Here is a 17,676-nt window from a genome sequence, read left to right as displayed (position 1 = left end):
TGGAATCACTAGAATGTGAATTTTGAGTATCATATTTGCTTTTAATATAATGTAATTGCAAGTTTGCATAATTTAATATTTAATAATAGTTGCATTTAACAACTAGCTCCCAAAATCCTTGAAAATTTATCAGTGGGTAGGAGTGAGCATGTCCCATTGGCTCCAGCACACCACTACATGTTGCTCTTCAGGGACCTTAAAAGATACTTTGAACAAACAAATCATCTGGATCAAACTATCTCCAGAGTTCCCAAGGGTACCAACCTCTTTGCTACACCACTTTAGAAATACCCAAAACACAGGTTAAACTGTGGACAGTGTTTATTAAGAATGCCATTTACAATACCTTACACTTGTATCACGCTTTACACTTTTCAAAGTAGTGCTTTTATGGCACGGTGGGACTGTCTGACCCTGCAGAGTGAATTTAAATCGCTGGGTAATAGCTTTTTAATGTATAATGGGTGAAAAGATAGTCCTGGGAGCCGTTTGTCAAAGAGAAAGGCGAAGGAGTGGAACTGGCAGCCCCACAAGGAAGCCGGGAAGCTGGTTGGACCCTACCCGGTTCCTGGTTCTATCGTGGAAATGGCTCCAACATTGTGCAAGCAGGTGGGTATGCAATAGTTTTGAGCATGCATCTCTCTCTCTGTCTCTCTCTCTCTCTCGGATTTAATTAGAATTTCCGTTTTTTCCAACAAAGAGTTGGACGGGATACGTTCTAAGAGTTTTACAAATTGTAAAATGATGAGCGACGTAACATTCAAATATGCTCTTAACAGAACAGCTCAGTAATGGTTTCCTCCAGATCAAAACGTGCCTGTTGCTGCAGCAGGCACTTGTGCAGAGTCTACATGCATTCTCAACGCGAAAATTTACACAGCCAGTAGTCGTGGCCGAGTGGTTAAGGCGATGGACTAGAAATCCATTGGGGTCTCCCCGCGCAGGTTCGAATCCTGCCGACTACGGCAACGTCAGCTTTTTGCCGTCAACACTTACTTTTTGTGTTTTAAAGCGTTCTGCTCAAACCTTCCACAGATTTCAGGAATTTACAAACGGCTGAAACACAACAGGGACCCAAACGGGAGAGGAGGGAATGAAGGGGCGAGAAAGCGTGTTTGTGGTTACAACGTGGGCCCGGGAGGGGGAGACGGGAGGAACCACGCCAGACAAGCTGAAAGGAAGAAATGCAAAGCATCCCGAGTCACACAGACACAGGGCAGAGACAGCTCCGAACTCTGTCCCTGCATGCGCCCACCCCTCACGAACCCACAGCGTTCTCTGCCGCGAGCCCTCGTGGGCGCCCGGTTGCCACGGGAAGCGGTGCGCATGCGCGGGGACGCCTAACGGGGTGGGAGCCCGCCGGCTCCCCGCGTTACCCCTGGAAACCACCGGAGCCTCGGCGATTGGAGGGGAAAAGGCCAGGCGATTCAAGATGGCGGAGGACCTGGACGAGCTCTTGGATGAAGTCGAGTCCAAGTTTTGCACACCTGACCTTCTAAGACGGGGCATGGTCGAGCAGCCCAAAGGTTGCGGCGGCGGCACCCACAGTAGCGACCGGAACCAAGCCGAGGCGAAAGAGAATCTCAGGTTAACGGGGCGGGAGGGGTGGACTGTTCTGGTAAAGCCCTGCTCCAGGTCCTAGAGCTGCCCCTCCGCCGCCCAACCCAAAAGAAACGTGCCCGCGACCTCCAGCCCCTCCTTGCATCAGGGTTCAGACCCTCAGCGCCCTACCCTCCGCGGCAGCGCATTGCTCGACCCTCTACGCGGATTCTGGCATCTCGTCACTCAGCGCAGACTCCGCCCCACGGCAGGCCCCAGAGGGCTGGCCCCGCCCCGCCAGCAGAGCCTGCAGCCCGCGCCAATCTCCTTCACCCTGTTTCTGGCTGCCAGCGCCTAGGAGGTTCTAGTCGGGGACCAGGATACCCCCCAGGCGCCCCGTTCTTTTTTTTTTTTTTTTTTTTTTGAGACGGAGTCTTGCTCTTTCTAGGCGCCCGTTCTTAACCCCGAGAGGGCTGTGGTGACCTCGGCCAGATTTTGCCTCTGTGTGGCCAAGCGATTCTCATCTCCCTGTGAGGTGTCCTGTTAGACAACCTCATCCCATTGCCTCAGACCCCACTCCCCAGGCCAATCCTGTTTCTGTCTTTAGCTCAGTTTTGTTGTTTATTTTTTGAGATGGAGTCTCGCTCTGTCGCCCAGGCTGGAGTGCAGTGGCGCGATCGTAGCTCACAGCAGCCTCCAACTCCCCGGTTCAAAGATCCGCCCACCTTGGCCTACCCTAGCTGGGATTACAGGCACGAGCCACCACGCCCGGTTAATTTGTATTTTCTGTAGAGACAGAGTCTCTCTGTGTTGGCCAGGCTGGTCTTGAACTCCTGAGTTCAAGCTGTCCTCCTGAGTTCAAGCTGTCCTCCCGCCTCTGCCTCCCCTAAGTGCTAGGATTACAGTTGTGAGCCATCGCACCTGACTCAGTTTGTTTTATTTTTTTAACTCAGGGAGTTAAGATGAGATTAGATTCATGACAAAAGGGTTAGTTATTGTGAACATTAAACCGTCTACCTTCCTTCTCTCCATGGCCCCCTAGTTAAGGGTGCCAGACATACATATGGAAATTTAAGGACATTTCTTAAGTATTTTGGGTTTTGATCTAAAAACTACCTTTCAAATTTACCAGTCGTTTTTCCTCCATGTAATTATTAAATAATAGGATTTCCTTCACTTCCTCATTTCCCGCACAACCCCTCAAAAAAAAAAAAAAAATGTTTGCATAAGAATATTGTCCTTCAGTAACTCTTGCTAGAATCTTTTGGAAATTGCCTCTTGCCTAGAATATTTTGGAAACCCTTGTGAAATTACACGGAGGCAACTTTGGATCAGTCTAAGAACGTCATCTCCGTTAATTTTTTTGCTGCATCTTTGGTTTGGTTTTGGTTTTTTGGTGTGTGTATGTGTGATTTCCCAAAGTATTATCCAACTCTGTTACTATCCAGTTCACCTGGCTTACCTCCAGTGACATTTATTTATTTTTATTTTTATTTTTATTTGTTTTGAGACGGAGTCTCGCTCTGTCGCCCAGGCTGGAGTGCAGTGGCCCATCTCAGCTCACTGCAAGCTCCGCCTCCCAGGTTCACGCCGTTCTCCTGCCTCAGCCTCCCGAGTAGCTGAGACTACAAGCGCCCGCCACCACGCCTGGCTAATTTTTTGTATTTCTGGTAGAGACGGGGTTTCACCGTGTTAGCCAGGATGGTCTCGATCTCCTGACCTCGTGATCCACCCGCCTCGGCCTCCCAAAGTGCTGGGATTACAGGCGTGAGCCACCGCGCCCGGTCAGTGACATTTATTTATAAAAATTCACTCGGCGAAGATAAAAGCATCGAAAAAATTCTAAAGGAGTACATAAACAAAATTTCTAAAAATTAGTTGAGTTCTGAGCAGCATTTTAAAACAAAAATTAGAGACAACTGTAATTACTATGAATGGGCTAACACTCATTTGGCTGGATGTTGTAAATATCACTGTCATTAACTTTTATTATCTTGTATACTGGAATTCCTTATGTATCTATTAGCACATCTACCATCCCTATTCCACAACAGTGTTGCTTTGCAATTGCCTTAGTACTTTTCGTTTGTCCTTCTAGGGGATAGAGCCAGTCTATCAAGGAGCTTTTCAGAGCTGTTCATCTTAGGAGAACTAGCATGCGGAGGGGCAGGATGTATTGAAGCAAGCTGCTCAAAATGGAAAGGACTATTTATGTGGATCTTCTCCAACCATGGGTTGTGTCATGCCTGTTCTTGCTCTACTAAAATTCATGCATAATGTTTCTAGTACCTCAGCTCACCTTAATACATTAGATTTTTTTAGCACTAAGTAACATAAAAGCCGTAGTGAAACAGTACTGCTGTCATTTATATTGAAACTTTTCATCTGGCAATGTAGTTGTAAATTGTACAAAAAACAGCAACAAAGGGCCTAAACCTTATACCAAATATAGTCCCAACCTGTTTTATAATGTTACATTAAAATTTTTCCTTGAGCCAAAATTGATACTTAGAAGCTAGGAAGCAATTTATGTTTGAATTTATTAACAGGAGATTACCTACTAATTGTATAGCAGTGTAACCTGTATCTTTATAAGAGTTAAAATACTGATATTACCTCTTAAAATGATAGCTTTGCAAATAATACTATAAATGACCATGCTACATCTGGATACCAGGAACAACTGCTAATGTAAGAGGTCAAAACATGCAATTTGTTGGAGTGTTCAAAATGATAAAAAGAAATAATGTGATTCGTTAAAAAATAAAAAAAGATGTGGGTTGAGAAGAACTGCAATAGGAATAAAGTTGTTCAGGATGATACAGATGGGAATATTTAAAGATAATATAGCTTTCTAGATGATAGCTATAATAACAGCCAACATTTATTGAGCTCTTTCTGTATGCTAAGTGCTTTATATATGTTATTTCATTTAATCTTCACAACCCCATGCGGTGAATACTATTATCCCCATTTCACTGACCAAATCAATGCTTAGTTACTTGCCTAAAGTCATATTGCTAAATCCCAAGGACATAGTAGATCTAGATTTAAGCTTTCTATATAATACCTCTCACATTTAATTATAGGTTTAAGTGTTTATATTTTATTTTGAATATGTTTTATTTTCAGCAGAAACTATATCTTTAAAAGATTAGAATGTCAGAAATAGAGTCAGAAAGGGAACCAGTAAAAGCTTATTAACATTTGATTGAGATTATTATCACATCAAAAGACCAAAAAAAGTCTTATACAGTCTTTTAAAATTATGAGTTCTCAATGAAATGTTGACTTTATTGTTATTACTATAGCAAAGCATAGGCAAGTGTAGGCATTGTGAAATTGTGTGATCTAAGAACAGACCAGAATCTTAGGTAAGCTGGTAATTTGGATCTGTAACAGTACTGATTAGGTTGGTAGAGTTTGGATGCATCTGATTGTTGAAATCGTGAAATTGCATGAGGGAGGAGAACCCGGAAAGTATGTCCTGAAAGCCAAAGGAGAGAATTTTAAGAGGATATCTTAGCAACCTCTTATCGAAAAAGAAATATAAGGAATTGGTACCCAACAGTGTCAGATGCTTCTGAAAGATTAAAGAGGATTGGAACTGAGAACCACCATTATATTGTAGTGATTTGGGCAGTGGAAACCTTCGAGAGAAGAGTTTCACTATAGTTGAGGGATTAGAAGCCAGAAGTAGAATATTATACCTGAAAGAAATTTTAAATAGTCATCTAGATATCATTTTTATAGATAAAATATTTGAGTTTCAGAGAGATTAAATAATTTAAACTAGGTCAGTACCTCTAGACTGGTGATGATTTTGCCACCCAAGGGGCATTTGGCAATGTCTGGAGACATTTTTTATTGTCGCACCTGGAGAAGGGTGTGCTATTATTTAATAGCATCTAGTGGGTAGATGCTGTAAAACATCCTGCAATATACAACAGTCTCCTGCCCCCACATACATACCCCAGAGAATTATCTGACCCAAAATGTCCATAGTTCCAAGGCTGAGAAACCCCCATCTAGGATTAGCACCCAACTGATTCTAAATCTAGTCTACTTGTAAGGAAGTAGAAATTGTGGATATAGACTATTCTTCAGTAGTGAGTAAGAAAGGGTGGCAGCTTCAAGAGAGGGGTTTTTTGAAGTGTCTCTTTGAAGAAGCAAGCCTTGAGCATACTTCTAAGTCAAAGGAAGAAACCAGTATACAGTGAAAGACATTAAGGGTAAAAGTTACAGTACAACTGAAGAGGCTAAGCCTGGAGACAGAATCAACCATTAGGTAGTAGGCAGCCATCTCTTGCTTTTCTTATATCAGGTTAAATTATTTTACTCCAAGATGTAATGAAGAAGGCCTATGTTAAAAATTGTCAGAGTAAATACATTTCTGAAATTAGAGAGTTTGACTAAAAAACTTGTCTTCTAAAACAAATAATGAAGTTATAAAGTTGATGTACAGCATCTACTTCATATAAACGCTAAACAAAGTTAATCTTGTATAGTATTAAGTGCACGGACTGCCCTAGATTCAATTCCAAGCCTTTTCTCCCACTATTTATATGACCTTGAACAGATTTTTGAATCTCTCAGTGCCTTTTCTTCATCTATAAAACTGGGGTTAAATAAAGATATATTCATGTAAAGACTAAGGACAATGCCTGGGTTATAGTAAGTATTCAGCAAATACTATTTAGCTATTAGCTATTTAGCATCAGCTATTAAATAGAAGTTCTGTGCCGTAGTGGTTTGTATTAATAATCCAGTAATGGCTTTGCCTGCAGAAGGTAGAGGTAGTTGAGTAGTTGAGATATTCTGTCTAACAAATAGCACCTTTTTTGGGGGTGGGGGTGGTCATTTGATTACATGACCTTTGGCCCCTCTAGTAAAGAGATATGGTTGACTTACAATGCAACCTTTAGGGGAAAAGTCAGGAAGACTCGTTAAAATTATCTTTGTTTATAGTATCAGGTTCTGCTTATTGTACGTATTTTGTATTAAATACATGCTTTATGTAATTTAGGTAAGTACATACCCAGCTTTCTCTTGAATATAATGTGTATAGCTGTAAATGTCTGAAGTATGTAATATCAAGTATGTAATAGTAGAGAACATATGTGAATTTGTACCTGATAAAGTATATCTTTGTCTCAACAAACTTAGACTATATCCACAGTGAAAAAAATTAAAATCACTTTTATCTTTGTATTATCAGCTTTAATAATGGACTTTAAGCAAAACTCTTCTGATACTAGCTTTATCTGCTCATAAACCTCAGGTAAGTTTTCTTTGTGTATGTTTTCTTTTCAGATCAATGGAAACATTTAAAAAAGAAGATGATCTTGACAGTCTTATTAATGAAATATTTGAAGAGCCCAACTTGGACAAAAAACCCTCTGTAAGTCAAGTGTTATAAATATGTAGTAATTCTGTCATTATTTCAAGACATGTTTAGAATAGTCTTAAAGACAACGCAAGTAGCTACTCATTATCTTTTGAATTCTGAGAAATACAATTACTTCAAGAAATTATTACACTTAAAGAGCTGTAGAAGCAGTAAAATATTAGAAACTCTCAGTATGTGTTTCCCTGTGCATTTCTCAGTAAGAATAACAAATTAGAAAAGCTATTAGCATAGAAGTCAACTCACACATCAAGCTGGTCACTTGTATTTATTTGTAGTCTCTGAGGACACTTTTCTAAAAGGCCAAAAACGAACAGCTTTCATTATACGAATGTGCTTAGCACCTCACATGCAATGCCGTTGCTCTTATCCCATGAAGCAATGACTAAATTGTTGATATTTCAGTTTTTTAAATGTTTATGTGTCTACTTTAGTTGCATAAAAAGTTCACAAAATAATATAACAGCAACCTATATACTGAACATACCATGACAGCCACCCATATTAAACATATATTAATGTTTTGCCATATTTGCTTTACTGGACCTTTTTTTAAAAAAAAAGAAGTACAAATTAAAGATATAGTTTAAGACCTCTCTAAATCCTACTCTATTGCCTCCCTTCCCAAAGATAACCATTTATCCTTTCCATCCATACATTTATACTTTTATTACATATGCACATAACCATAAACAATTATAACTGTGTACAGTAGTCCATTGTATAACTCTGCCACAGTTTATCCACTTCCATGATGATGGACATTTAGAGGGTGCTCAGTTGTTTGCTATTACAAATAATGCTTCATCAGATACCTTTTTTTAATCAGAGAAAAGGCATACAAATTTTAACATGTACACAGGGAAAACCAGTGATTACGCCTTCATTAGATATCTTTACATGGCTTCTTTTACCCATATACAGAAGTTTCTGTAGGGTGTATAAAGCTAGAAGAGGAATTCCTAGGTCATAAGGTGTGCTCATCTTCAACTTTTCTACCCATTGCCAAATTGTTTTCCAAAGTGACTTTATCACTTAACATTTTTCGTACTGGGCAGTATATGAGAATTTATGTATTTTAATTTTTATCAGTACGGTGTGTTTCAAGCATTATCTGTTAGATTTAAAAGAAAGGTACAAAAATAGAAGTCTAATTTACAAAGATCACAAAAAAATTTAAGAAATAACTATAGTACCAGAGTTTTGTTTTTTAAAGGATAGGGAAGATAAAAGCAAAACAGCGGACTGAAAATACCTAGGTAATGGTTGTGGTAAGAATATGGATAGGGACCACTTATATTTTTGTTACCCAGACTAAAAATCAAATGACTAGTATAGATTTTAGAAAATTAAACTTTTTCAATTCACCTGAAGTAAATTAATAAGCAGATGCCAAGTTGAATAATATGTAAACACAATAGCAATATTAAATACAGTCATTCCTTGGTATACTCAAGGGATTGGTTCCAGGACCCCCACATATACCAAAATCCATACATAGTCAAGTTCCACAGTCAGCCTTACAGAACCCACCTATATGAAAAGTTGGCCCTCCGTATGTGGGGTTTCACATGCCACAAATACTGTATTTTTGATCCTTGTTTGATTGGAAAAATTCCACATATAAGTGGACTTGTGCAGTTGAAACCCATGTTGTTCAAGGGTCACCTGTACCCTGCAAACAGAATACTTCCTAAGTACCAAGTAAGTGCGTAAGCACTGAATAGTAATGCCAATTAGTAGTACTAATTAATGGTAGAAAAAAATTACATCATTTTGTTGCTCTTCATTAATCATCTGAGCAATTCATTATTTATTAAGTACTAATAGGGTGCATATCTGTATATGAGGCGCTATCTTTTCAGTTAAGGTGTTTCAGAAGAAGATAAGTACTTCTCTGGTTTGGCTTTAAGATACACTAATTTGAAATAAAAGTAGCTCTTACAATTATGAAGAAATAAATTTTTAAGCATGATCTTTTCCTTTTTTAGTTATGTATTATGTCCAGTTTTCCAACCTTCAAAGGAGACAGCAGGTCTAAGTAAAACATTTATTGGGAAATAAAATATGTATTAACAAAAGAAACATCGATAAACAGATGGTCTATGCCGACGTTGTCATTAGAGGCTATATTATGCCCTGAAAATACTACTCCCTCACCTCACCTCCTGCTCTCCCATTCTGTTGCATTTCTGAACTGTTCCCAGACCCACACAAGAAAGCCCAGGAACCAACAACAAACCTCAGAGTGTGCCAGCTTAGAGTCATAAGCATGAGTCTGGATGGCACATGAGACTTGCTCCCCAAACAGAAAGATTCATGCATATTATTATTTTTCAGACATGTACCAAACTTTTTTCCATTTCTGCTTAACATCAAATAAGAGTTGAGAGACATAGTAAAACAGTATTTTGCCTCTATTAAATTTCCTCACCCACCATGTTAAATGAAGGCACGTCTCTGCATAGTTTAAATTGCCTTTTCTCCATCTCACTTCCTCTCCTTGGCGGTGGTCCTAGTGTGTGGTTGGTTTATGTTGTTTGGTACCATATACCAGTTAACACTTAATAAATGCTTGCTAATGATGATGATATTATGTAACCATGTAGGAACTACTGTATGGTTGTGACTAGGTAGTTCTACATTTTCCTTGAACATTTATTGGTTGATACCATTCCATTTGATCAAAATTAATATTCCTGAAGTTACACAGGAGCTTGGTTAGTTTAATTTTAGTTCATATGACGCACATTCACAGCCTTTAAATGAGTCTGAGGTTTTTTTCCTCCTCAACTGAATTTTTCTAGAATGAAGTTTTAAATAGCAGTTCCTTCATATTAAATCATTGAACTGTAATATTAACTGAAGAGTTATAAAGTGACTCTAAATCTTAGCATGCTAATAATGGCAATATATCAGTTTCCTAGCCTAAAAGTTAGTAGAGTAATTTGCACATTCCTTAGGGAATTCTACTTCCCTTTTGCCTTTAAAAGGTTTTGATCATTGTTTTTATTTCAGAAACTTAAAAATGATGCCATCAAAATTTGTATTTAAGTCATTTAGAAAATATTCTTGTTATGAGGAATGTTAGTTTTCATGTTACAGTTTTCTAAGTTGCTCATGGCCTTTTATTGTTTTGGTTTTTTAACAGAAATTAAAATCTAAATCTTCAGGTAACACGTCTGTCAGAGCTTCCATTCAAGGCCTTGGTAAAAGGTAAGTTGAGATTGCTTTGGTGAATCATACACACTATTGAGCAAACACTATGAGCATAGTCTAGGAGATTTTGTTACCATTTAAACAGCAGTGACATTGAACAACAAAGCATTGGTTGGCCTTCAGGAGAAAGACCAATAGCAATATCTTCAGTGTTCTTATGGTCTGTGACCCCCTTTGTGTAAAGGAAATTAAATGGGGGATTATTGCTATTGTAAATAATTTTCTGCCATTTAAAAAAAGTGTGAACAGTTTCTCAAAATTAATGTTCTGTTATATTCTTCAGTATTTACTTTGTCCCTTACATTATTTGGCAAACACATTTTTCTTTTACTCATTTTAACTCCTTGAGTGTTCCTGAATGTATAGGTTATATCCAATAAAGCAGTGATTCTACAATAAATATCTCTTCTTTGAAATGGTTGGCTTGCTAGGGAAAATAGGCAATTTGATTACAAGAACGTAAAGTCAATAAAACCAAAAATTTTTTTAACATGGCCAAATTAACTTCTCCTATGTTTTGTTATAACTTCATATTTTTGCATCTGTTGAACACATCTAGTTGCAGTCCAGTGTACCTTGGTGGAAGCTCTATTCCATGTGGGATTGGAACAAATATTTCATGGAGGTAGGTTGTCAGAAGTGTATTATGCTTTCTTACTAGGTTTTTTCCAAATGGTTGCCCTATTGTTAAAATGTAGTTCTTATCATCTTCGCATCAATCTGTTTTATAAGGAGAGGTATTTTTATTAGCTAATCTAAGAATTCTTTGTTTTTTATTCTTGGGAGATAGCTATTGAAAGCTGTGATGTTAGGTACGTATTATTCATTTTATGCCCTTTTCTAAGCCCCACTTGAAATGCCTGGATCACTCCAGTCCCAGCTTTGTTTCCACAGGACACAGGAGAGTGAACTTCCTTCCAGGCGGTGGAAGCAAAGTGGCCATGCAGATACGTGATGCCTTACCCACACTGCCTTGGCCAGTTAGCATGCAAAGCTACAGGTCTGCATTACCCAAAACATTCTCAGGCGTAGTTGCTTGATTTTACATGTTTACATATTTCAAAAACAAAAACTTTATGTTTTTTGTCTCTTCCCTGCCCTTCCTACCTCTGCTTTCTCACTCAGTACCTCTTTCTGGGCAGTCTTATAGTCATGACGCCACCTACCCCAAACCCATATTAGCCCCATAGTCCTAGCACATTCCATTGGCATTTTCATAATACGGGCAAACAGTTTGGCTTTAAGCAAACCCTACTTTCCTGCTGCTTTTGGTTCTATTTTTGGCAGAGGCCTACTTACCTAGCTTACTTTATTAAAATACTTTTATCTAGTTATTTCTAAAACACTTATTTTCTGTTAATTTTTTAAGAAAGAATGGCCGAAGTTATATGATTGCATGTTGACCACATTTCTGGAGGGATAACTGTTACATAGTCAAGTGTCACCAACAAGGATACATTCTGAGAAATATGTCATTAGGTGACTTCCTCACGTACAAACATCATAGAGTGTACTTACACAAACCTAGATGATATAGCCTACTACAGACCCAGGCTAGGTGGTATACTAGCCTACTACATACTACTAGGCTACAAAACCTGTGTAGCATGTAACTGCACTGAATACTGTAGGCAGTGGTAACACAATGGTAAATATTTGTGTATCTAAATATTAAAAAGGCACAGCAAAAATACATTGTAAAAGATTTTTCAAATGGTACAGCTGTATAGGGCACTTAGCATGGACGGAGCTTGCAGGACTGGAAGTTGCTCTGAGTGAGTGAGTGAGTGAGTGAGTGGTGAGTGACTGTGAAAGCCTAGGACATTACACTAGTATAGACTTTATGAACACTGTAGCTTAGGCTACACTAAGTTTACTTTTAAAAGTCTTTAATAATATTAACCTTAGCTTACTGAAACTTTTCATTTATAAACTTTTTAATTTTTTTATCTTTTGATTCTTTTTTAATAACAATTTAAAACACAAACATTTTACAGCTATATTAAAATATTTTCTTTCTTTGTATCCTTATTCTATAAGCTTTTTTCTGTTGTTTCATTGTTTTTTACTTTTTTTTTTTTGAGACGGAGTCTCGCTGTCACCCAGGCTGGAGTGCAGTGGCGCAATCTCGGCGCACTGCAAGCACTGCCTCCCGGATTCACGCCATTCTCCTGCCTCAGCCTCCCGAGTAGCTGGGACTACAGGCGCCCGCCACCACACCTGGCTAATTTTTTGTATTTTTAGTAGAGACGGGGTTTCACTATGTTAGCCAGGATGGTCTCCATCTCCTGACCTCATGATCCGTCCACCTCGGCCTCCCAGAGTGCTGGGATTACAGGCGTGAGCCACCGCGCCCGTCCCTGTTTTTTACTTTTTAAACTTTTTTGTTAAAAGTGAAGACACAACACTCACATTAGCCTGGGCCTATACAGGGTCTGGATCATCCATATCACTGTCCTGCACCTCCACATCTTGCCCCACTAGAAGGTCTTTGTTGCGGGGGTACAACACGCGTGGGGCTGTCCTCTCATAATAACAGTACCTTCTTCTGAAATACCTCCTGAAGGACCTGCCTGAGGCTGTTTTACAGTTAACTTTTTTTAATAAGTAGAAGGAGTACATTCTCAAATAATGATTCAAAGTATAGCATAATAAAAGCATGAACTAGTAACATAGTTTATTATCATTATCAAGTATTATGTACTATACATAATTGTATGCACTACTTTTATACAACTGGCAGCTCAGTAGGTTTGTTTACATCAGCATCACCACAAACACATGAGTAAGCATTGTGCTATATAGGACAGCTATGATGTAACTAGGAGTAGGAATTTTTCAGCTCCGTTATAATTCTATAGGACCACTGTTGTATATGTGGCCCATCATTGACCAAAACATCACTGTGGCAAATTAATTGTATTGAATAATAGAAGTGGGAGTTAAAAAAAACATTGTTGGAGGGTTGTGGTGGTGCCAGCCTACATCCAAGAACGATGCCCAGAAGGTAGGGCTATAGGACGAAAGTGAAATTAGGAGTCTGGAGAAGCCTTATATGGGAACACCAGGCAGCCAACAGGCTAATATAAATCCACTGGAATGTTACCTACTGTTAGAGCTATAAAGAAGAATTAATAGTAATTGAACCATTATGTGTCAAGGACTCTCTGTACAAAAAAATTAGAGATACAAACTGCCTGTAGAGGTGAATTTAGTGTTGTTGCTATCAATCCCAAATTACCTGTCTCCACTCAATTGAGACTCATCTCTGTCATTGTCAGAGCCATGCCTCCTCTATTCCAGGCATCTGTCAAGTCACCCATGAACCACAGCAGCAGTTTCCCAGTTATCATCCACTTCCATCTTTTCTAGTATCACCCACATATAGCATTCAAGATAATATCCCTAAAATATTATTTTGGGTGCCTCTCCTCTATTCAGAAGGGAAGTGAGAGTTGCCATTTGTCTCACATTAACTCTAAACTCACTATTTGCTTTACCAAATTGTTATCCTTGTTGTTCCTCTTCTCCCTTTAGTTCCTTCAGCTCCAATTAAAGCCTGGGTCAGATATTCCACTTCCACTGGGACGCTTGTCATTCTGTACTTTCCACTTATGTTTTTCTGTGTCTGAGTATATTTACATTTATTCCCTATCTGGAACAACACTCCCTTCTAATGCATGTCTCCTGCTGCCTTATCTGTTTAATTCACATACTGCAGATTGATTTTTCTATTTGAATTTTTTCTGTTTTTTAATCCATTGAATGCCCATGTCCTAAACCCTGTGCTAGCTTATCAATAAAAGGCAAAACACTGGCCAGTGAGGAACAAAGAAGCAAATGATTACTCCTGTGGCATGAAATGGAAGGGCTCTGATGACAGAATGCCTGAGTTCAAAGCCTCACTCTGCCACTTACAAGCTCTGAAGCCTTAAGAAGGGATGTTATCTTCTAAAACCTGTTTCCTCACTCTTAAAAACTAAACATATTTCATGGAGATACTCTGAGGATTAAATGAAATAATACATGAAAACTATGACTATGGTGCAAAAGACAGCTAGGTACTGCAGGCACACTGGCTTCTAATTAAGGTGTCTTTCTCATCCATTAGTCCTGCTTTCTTGTTATGTTATATCTCAGGGACAAGAATCTTTATTCTACTACTAGTTTTCCATTTTATCTCAGGAAATACATATACTTATAGGTGCCTTCTGTTTTTACAAATGATCTTTTAAAAAAATACATTCTGGTTTACTTCTAAAAAACATTTCATTAAGATTTTCTTATATATGAAATACTTTGTGTGTACTTTGATTTAGTTCTAGCACAGACAAAATCTATGCTAGATGGAATTTCAGTAAACCAAAGAACAGCCTGTTTTCATAGCTCGAGGCTCCTATCACAGACTATTAGTCCAAGTGGGATGCCGAAATCAATTATACCTGATTTCTACCTCCTGCACAGCTGTAAGAAGAGATACCAGTTGCATATATATGCGCAGGTAAATGTATTCACAGATTTTTTATTAGTTGCCCCTTTCATGACACAGAATTTGTACCCATAGAAAGATAAACACGTGTTCATCTGCGTATGCAAATTCTATGTGTGAAGTACTTTATACTGTCCAGAGCACTTTTTATATATGCATATTGACTTACCTGCTCCACAAGAGAAAACCCCAAGATGCTGATCGAGAATTTTTACCTCCATTTTATAAATGAAGAGATTGAGGTACTTGTGTTAAATTCATCAAACACATATTAAGTCCTAAGGATTAAATGAACAAATTTTGGTGAACAAATAAATGGACACCTCCTGTCTTCAATGAGCTTTCAGTCTAGATGAGGAGATAGGCTTTAAATAGATCATTCCACAAATAAGTATTTATTTTCCACTTGATATGTGACATAAAGGGAAAGTATGGGATACTATAAGCATAGATAATAGACACTCTAACTAATATGAAGGGTCAGGGAATACTTCTCTGAGCAGATAATCAAACCACAATATGAAAAATGAGTAGGAGTTAGACTAAGAGAGGTGACCATTGGAGCCAGAGCACACACATGTTTAGAAGCTCCCTGAGAAGGGGAGGAGCTGGGGGTGTTCCTCTGGTGGAAGGAACAGAGAGTATCTGGCCATGCTGGAGCATCATGAGTAGGGAAAGAATGGCCACTGATTGGGCTGGAGAGAGAGTGGAGGGACATTTGGCTTAGGGTCCTGTAATCCTTTGGAGGATTTTGGAAAAAGTATGTCCTGTGTGCAATGGGCCAGATTTGTGTTTCTTAAAAAAGTCATGTTGGCTGCTGTGCAGAAAATGGCTTGGGAGTTGGAGGGGCAAGACAGGAAAGGACACAGGAAGACTAGTCAACGGGCAGTAGTTAGAGTGGTCCAGGAAAGAGAAGATGGGAGCTGTGACCTGCGTGGTAGCAATGGCTTTAGGGAAAAGGTCAAATTTGAAATATTTAGAATATAGAATTGACAGAATTCAGTGATTGACTAAGGAAGGTAAGAAAGAAAGTTGTTAAGAATGACTCCCAAATAAGGTGCCTTGCTCAAGGTCATATCAATTATTACAAAGCAAGGATTCAAATTGGTTACTTGATTCCTAATCCATTATGCTTTCTATTATACCACTTAGCAGAAAGCCATGTAATATGGGAAGAATCTTAGCTGATGTTCCTGTTGGAACTGCTGTTATCTTCAAACTGTCCAAACATCAAGTTTCTGTAGTCCCATTGTGTAGATCTGATAGGATTTAACAGAGAACCACAGTGTCTGGGCAGAAGATTATATTGGGTTGGATTTGGGGCATTCCTGTCATAAACATCTTTAAAATAGTGAATTCTACTTTTAGCTGGGCAAAAGAACAAAGCTCTTGGTGACATCTTATGTGTGATTCCCTCTACATTTTAGAGGGAAAGACCTGACAGTTTGTCTTTCACTGGAGTCATGACTTTATATTAGATATGCTTTTATGTACATAGTTATGAAAGAGAAATATATTTCAGCCCTGAAAAGAGTACTGATTTACATGGCCAGGGCATAAAGGAAGTTGAATCTATCCTGCCTATTTGCATTGTTTGATTTCTAGATATAACTCTGGCTTGAGGTAATGCTGAATGACTTTAGATTTTAGAAAAAGATTTGTGTTTCACTTGTTGGTGGAAAAGGGGAGAGAGTAGTAGTAGGAAGCATGGTGGCAGTAATAAGTACTACAGATAAAATGAAGGCATTTTCAAGCCAATCGAATTTTACTCTCAATTATTTTTTAAACAACTTGCAAGACTGGATTATTCCATAGACTGGTACTAATTATGATCTAATAGAGTAAATCGTAGCAGTGGAATGATTTCTTAGCTGCAAGTTAGTCTTATGTTTCTCAAAGGACAGTGTTTGTAGGAAAATGTGGTGGTGTGAATAGATTTGAATAAACTACTAAATTGTAAATTAAATTAAAAAGCTGTATTTAACATTATGGTTGAGATTTTACACATACAAAATGTCAGGAAATTCTGAATTATAGTTCCCATAACAACAATAATTCAGCCAAATTGCACATATGTATTAAGGCATTAAAGTTAACACTGTGCAATCATGTAATAAACTATATATGCATAAGAAAGCAGGTCATAGTAGCTTTGGGAACCATCATTTTGCATTTCCTGACTTGTACATTCGAAGTCTGAGTTCAAATGTGTACAAATGTAGTTGTTGAATTTCCAAATATAGAAATGCAACTTCATAAATTGCTAACAGTTTGAAAGAAAATATGGACTTGCCTATGAAACTTGTATAGGTTGTAAATGTTTCATTATTATTATGGTTAATAGTATTTTTAGAAATACAAAGTGTTTATTCTCAAAGAAACTTTCAGGCCAAAAGTATTTGCAGTTTTGAAATTAGTGTATCTGAACTTTGAAGGGAAATAAATGAAAAAAAATCTGATGAGTTTGTTTTATTTTTTCATTACAGAAGTATTATGTGCTTAATGAAAGAATAAAAACAAAATTGAAACATGTATAAAGAAAAAGATAATAATCTCCCTTCCTTCCCTTTATTCAACCACTCCTGATGCAACCAGGGTTACTGTGTAGTATATAACTTTCTACATTTTGCTCCATGTTCTTTTTTTTTTGAGACGGAGTCTCGCTCTGTCGCCCAGGCTGGAGGGCAGTGGTGCAATCTCGGCTCACTGCAACCACCGCCTCCCAGGTTCACGCCATTCTCCTGCCTCAGCCTCCTGAGTAGCTGGGACTACAGGCGCCCACCACCACGCCCAGCTAATTTTTTTGTTTTTTTTTAGTAGAGACGGGATTTCACCGTGTTAGCCAGGATGGTCTCGATCTCCTGACCTCGTGATCTGCCCGCCTCGGCCTCCCAAAGTGCTGGGATTACAGGCGTGAGCCACCGTGCCCGGCCATTTTGCTCCATGTTCTTATAAACTTCTAGCCACCTATATAGGAATTTTTCGTGGGGGTCGTTTTTACAAAAATAGGATCATGCTATAT

General features: G+C 38.5%; 1 protein-coding gene and 1 non-coding gene across 4 annotated transcripts in view; both read left to right on the top strand.

Annotated features, from left to right (window-relative positions):
- The first annotated feature begins 882 nt into the window (after positions 1 to 882).
- Positions 883 to 17,676, top strand: part of CFAP418 (cilia and flagella associated protein 418) — a 29,387-nt gene continuing 12,593 nt past the window's right edge. Inside the window, exons 1-4 of one of the 3 annotated variants that reach the window (XM_055286829.2) lie at positions 883 to 1,587; positions 6,853 to 6,940; positions 10,098 to 10,162; positions 10,725 to 10,790. In XM_055286829.2, coding sequence (XP_055142804.1) covers positions 1,094 to 1,587; positions 6,853 to 6,940; positions 10,098 to 10,162; positions 10,725 to 10,790 — 713 coding nt within the window. In that variant the 5' untranslated portion in view covers positions 883 to 1,093. The remainder of the gene's footprint in view (positions 1,588 to 6,852; positions 6,941 to 10,097; positions 10,163 to 10,724; positions 10,791 to 17,676) is intronic. The other 2 variants (XM_055286830.2, XM_055286828.2) reach the window with 2 other exon arrangements.
- On the top strand, positions 884 to 965 carry TRNAS-AGA (transfer RNA serine (anticodon AGA)). The gene has a single exon. It is a non-coding gene; the product is annotated as a tRNA-Ser (tRNA).

The sequence above is a fragment of the Symphalangus syndactylus genome, chromosome 7 (assembly GCF_028878055.3).
Source record: "Symphalangus syndactylus isolate Jambi chromosome 7, NHGRI_mSymSyn1-v2.1_pri, whole genome shotgun sequence".
In the NCBI taxonomy this organism is placed as follows: Eukaryota; Metazoa; Chordata; class Mammalia; order Primates; family Hylobatidae; genus Symphalangus; species Symphalangus syndactylus.
This window is presented reverse-complemented; position numbering and strand designations above follow the sequence as displayed.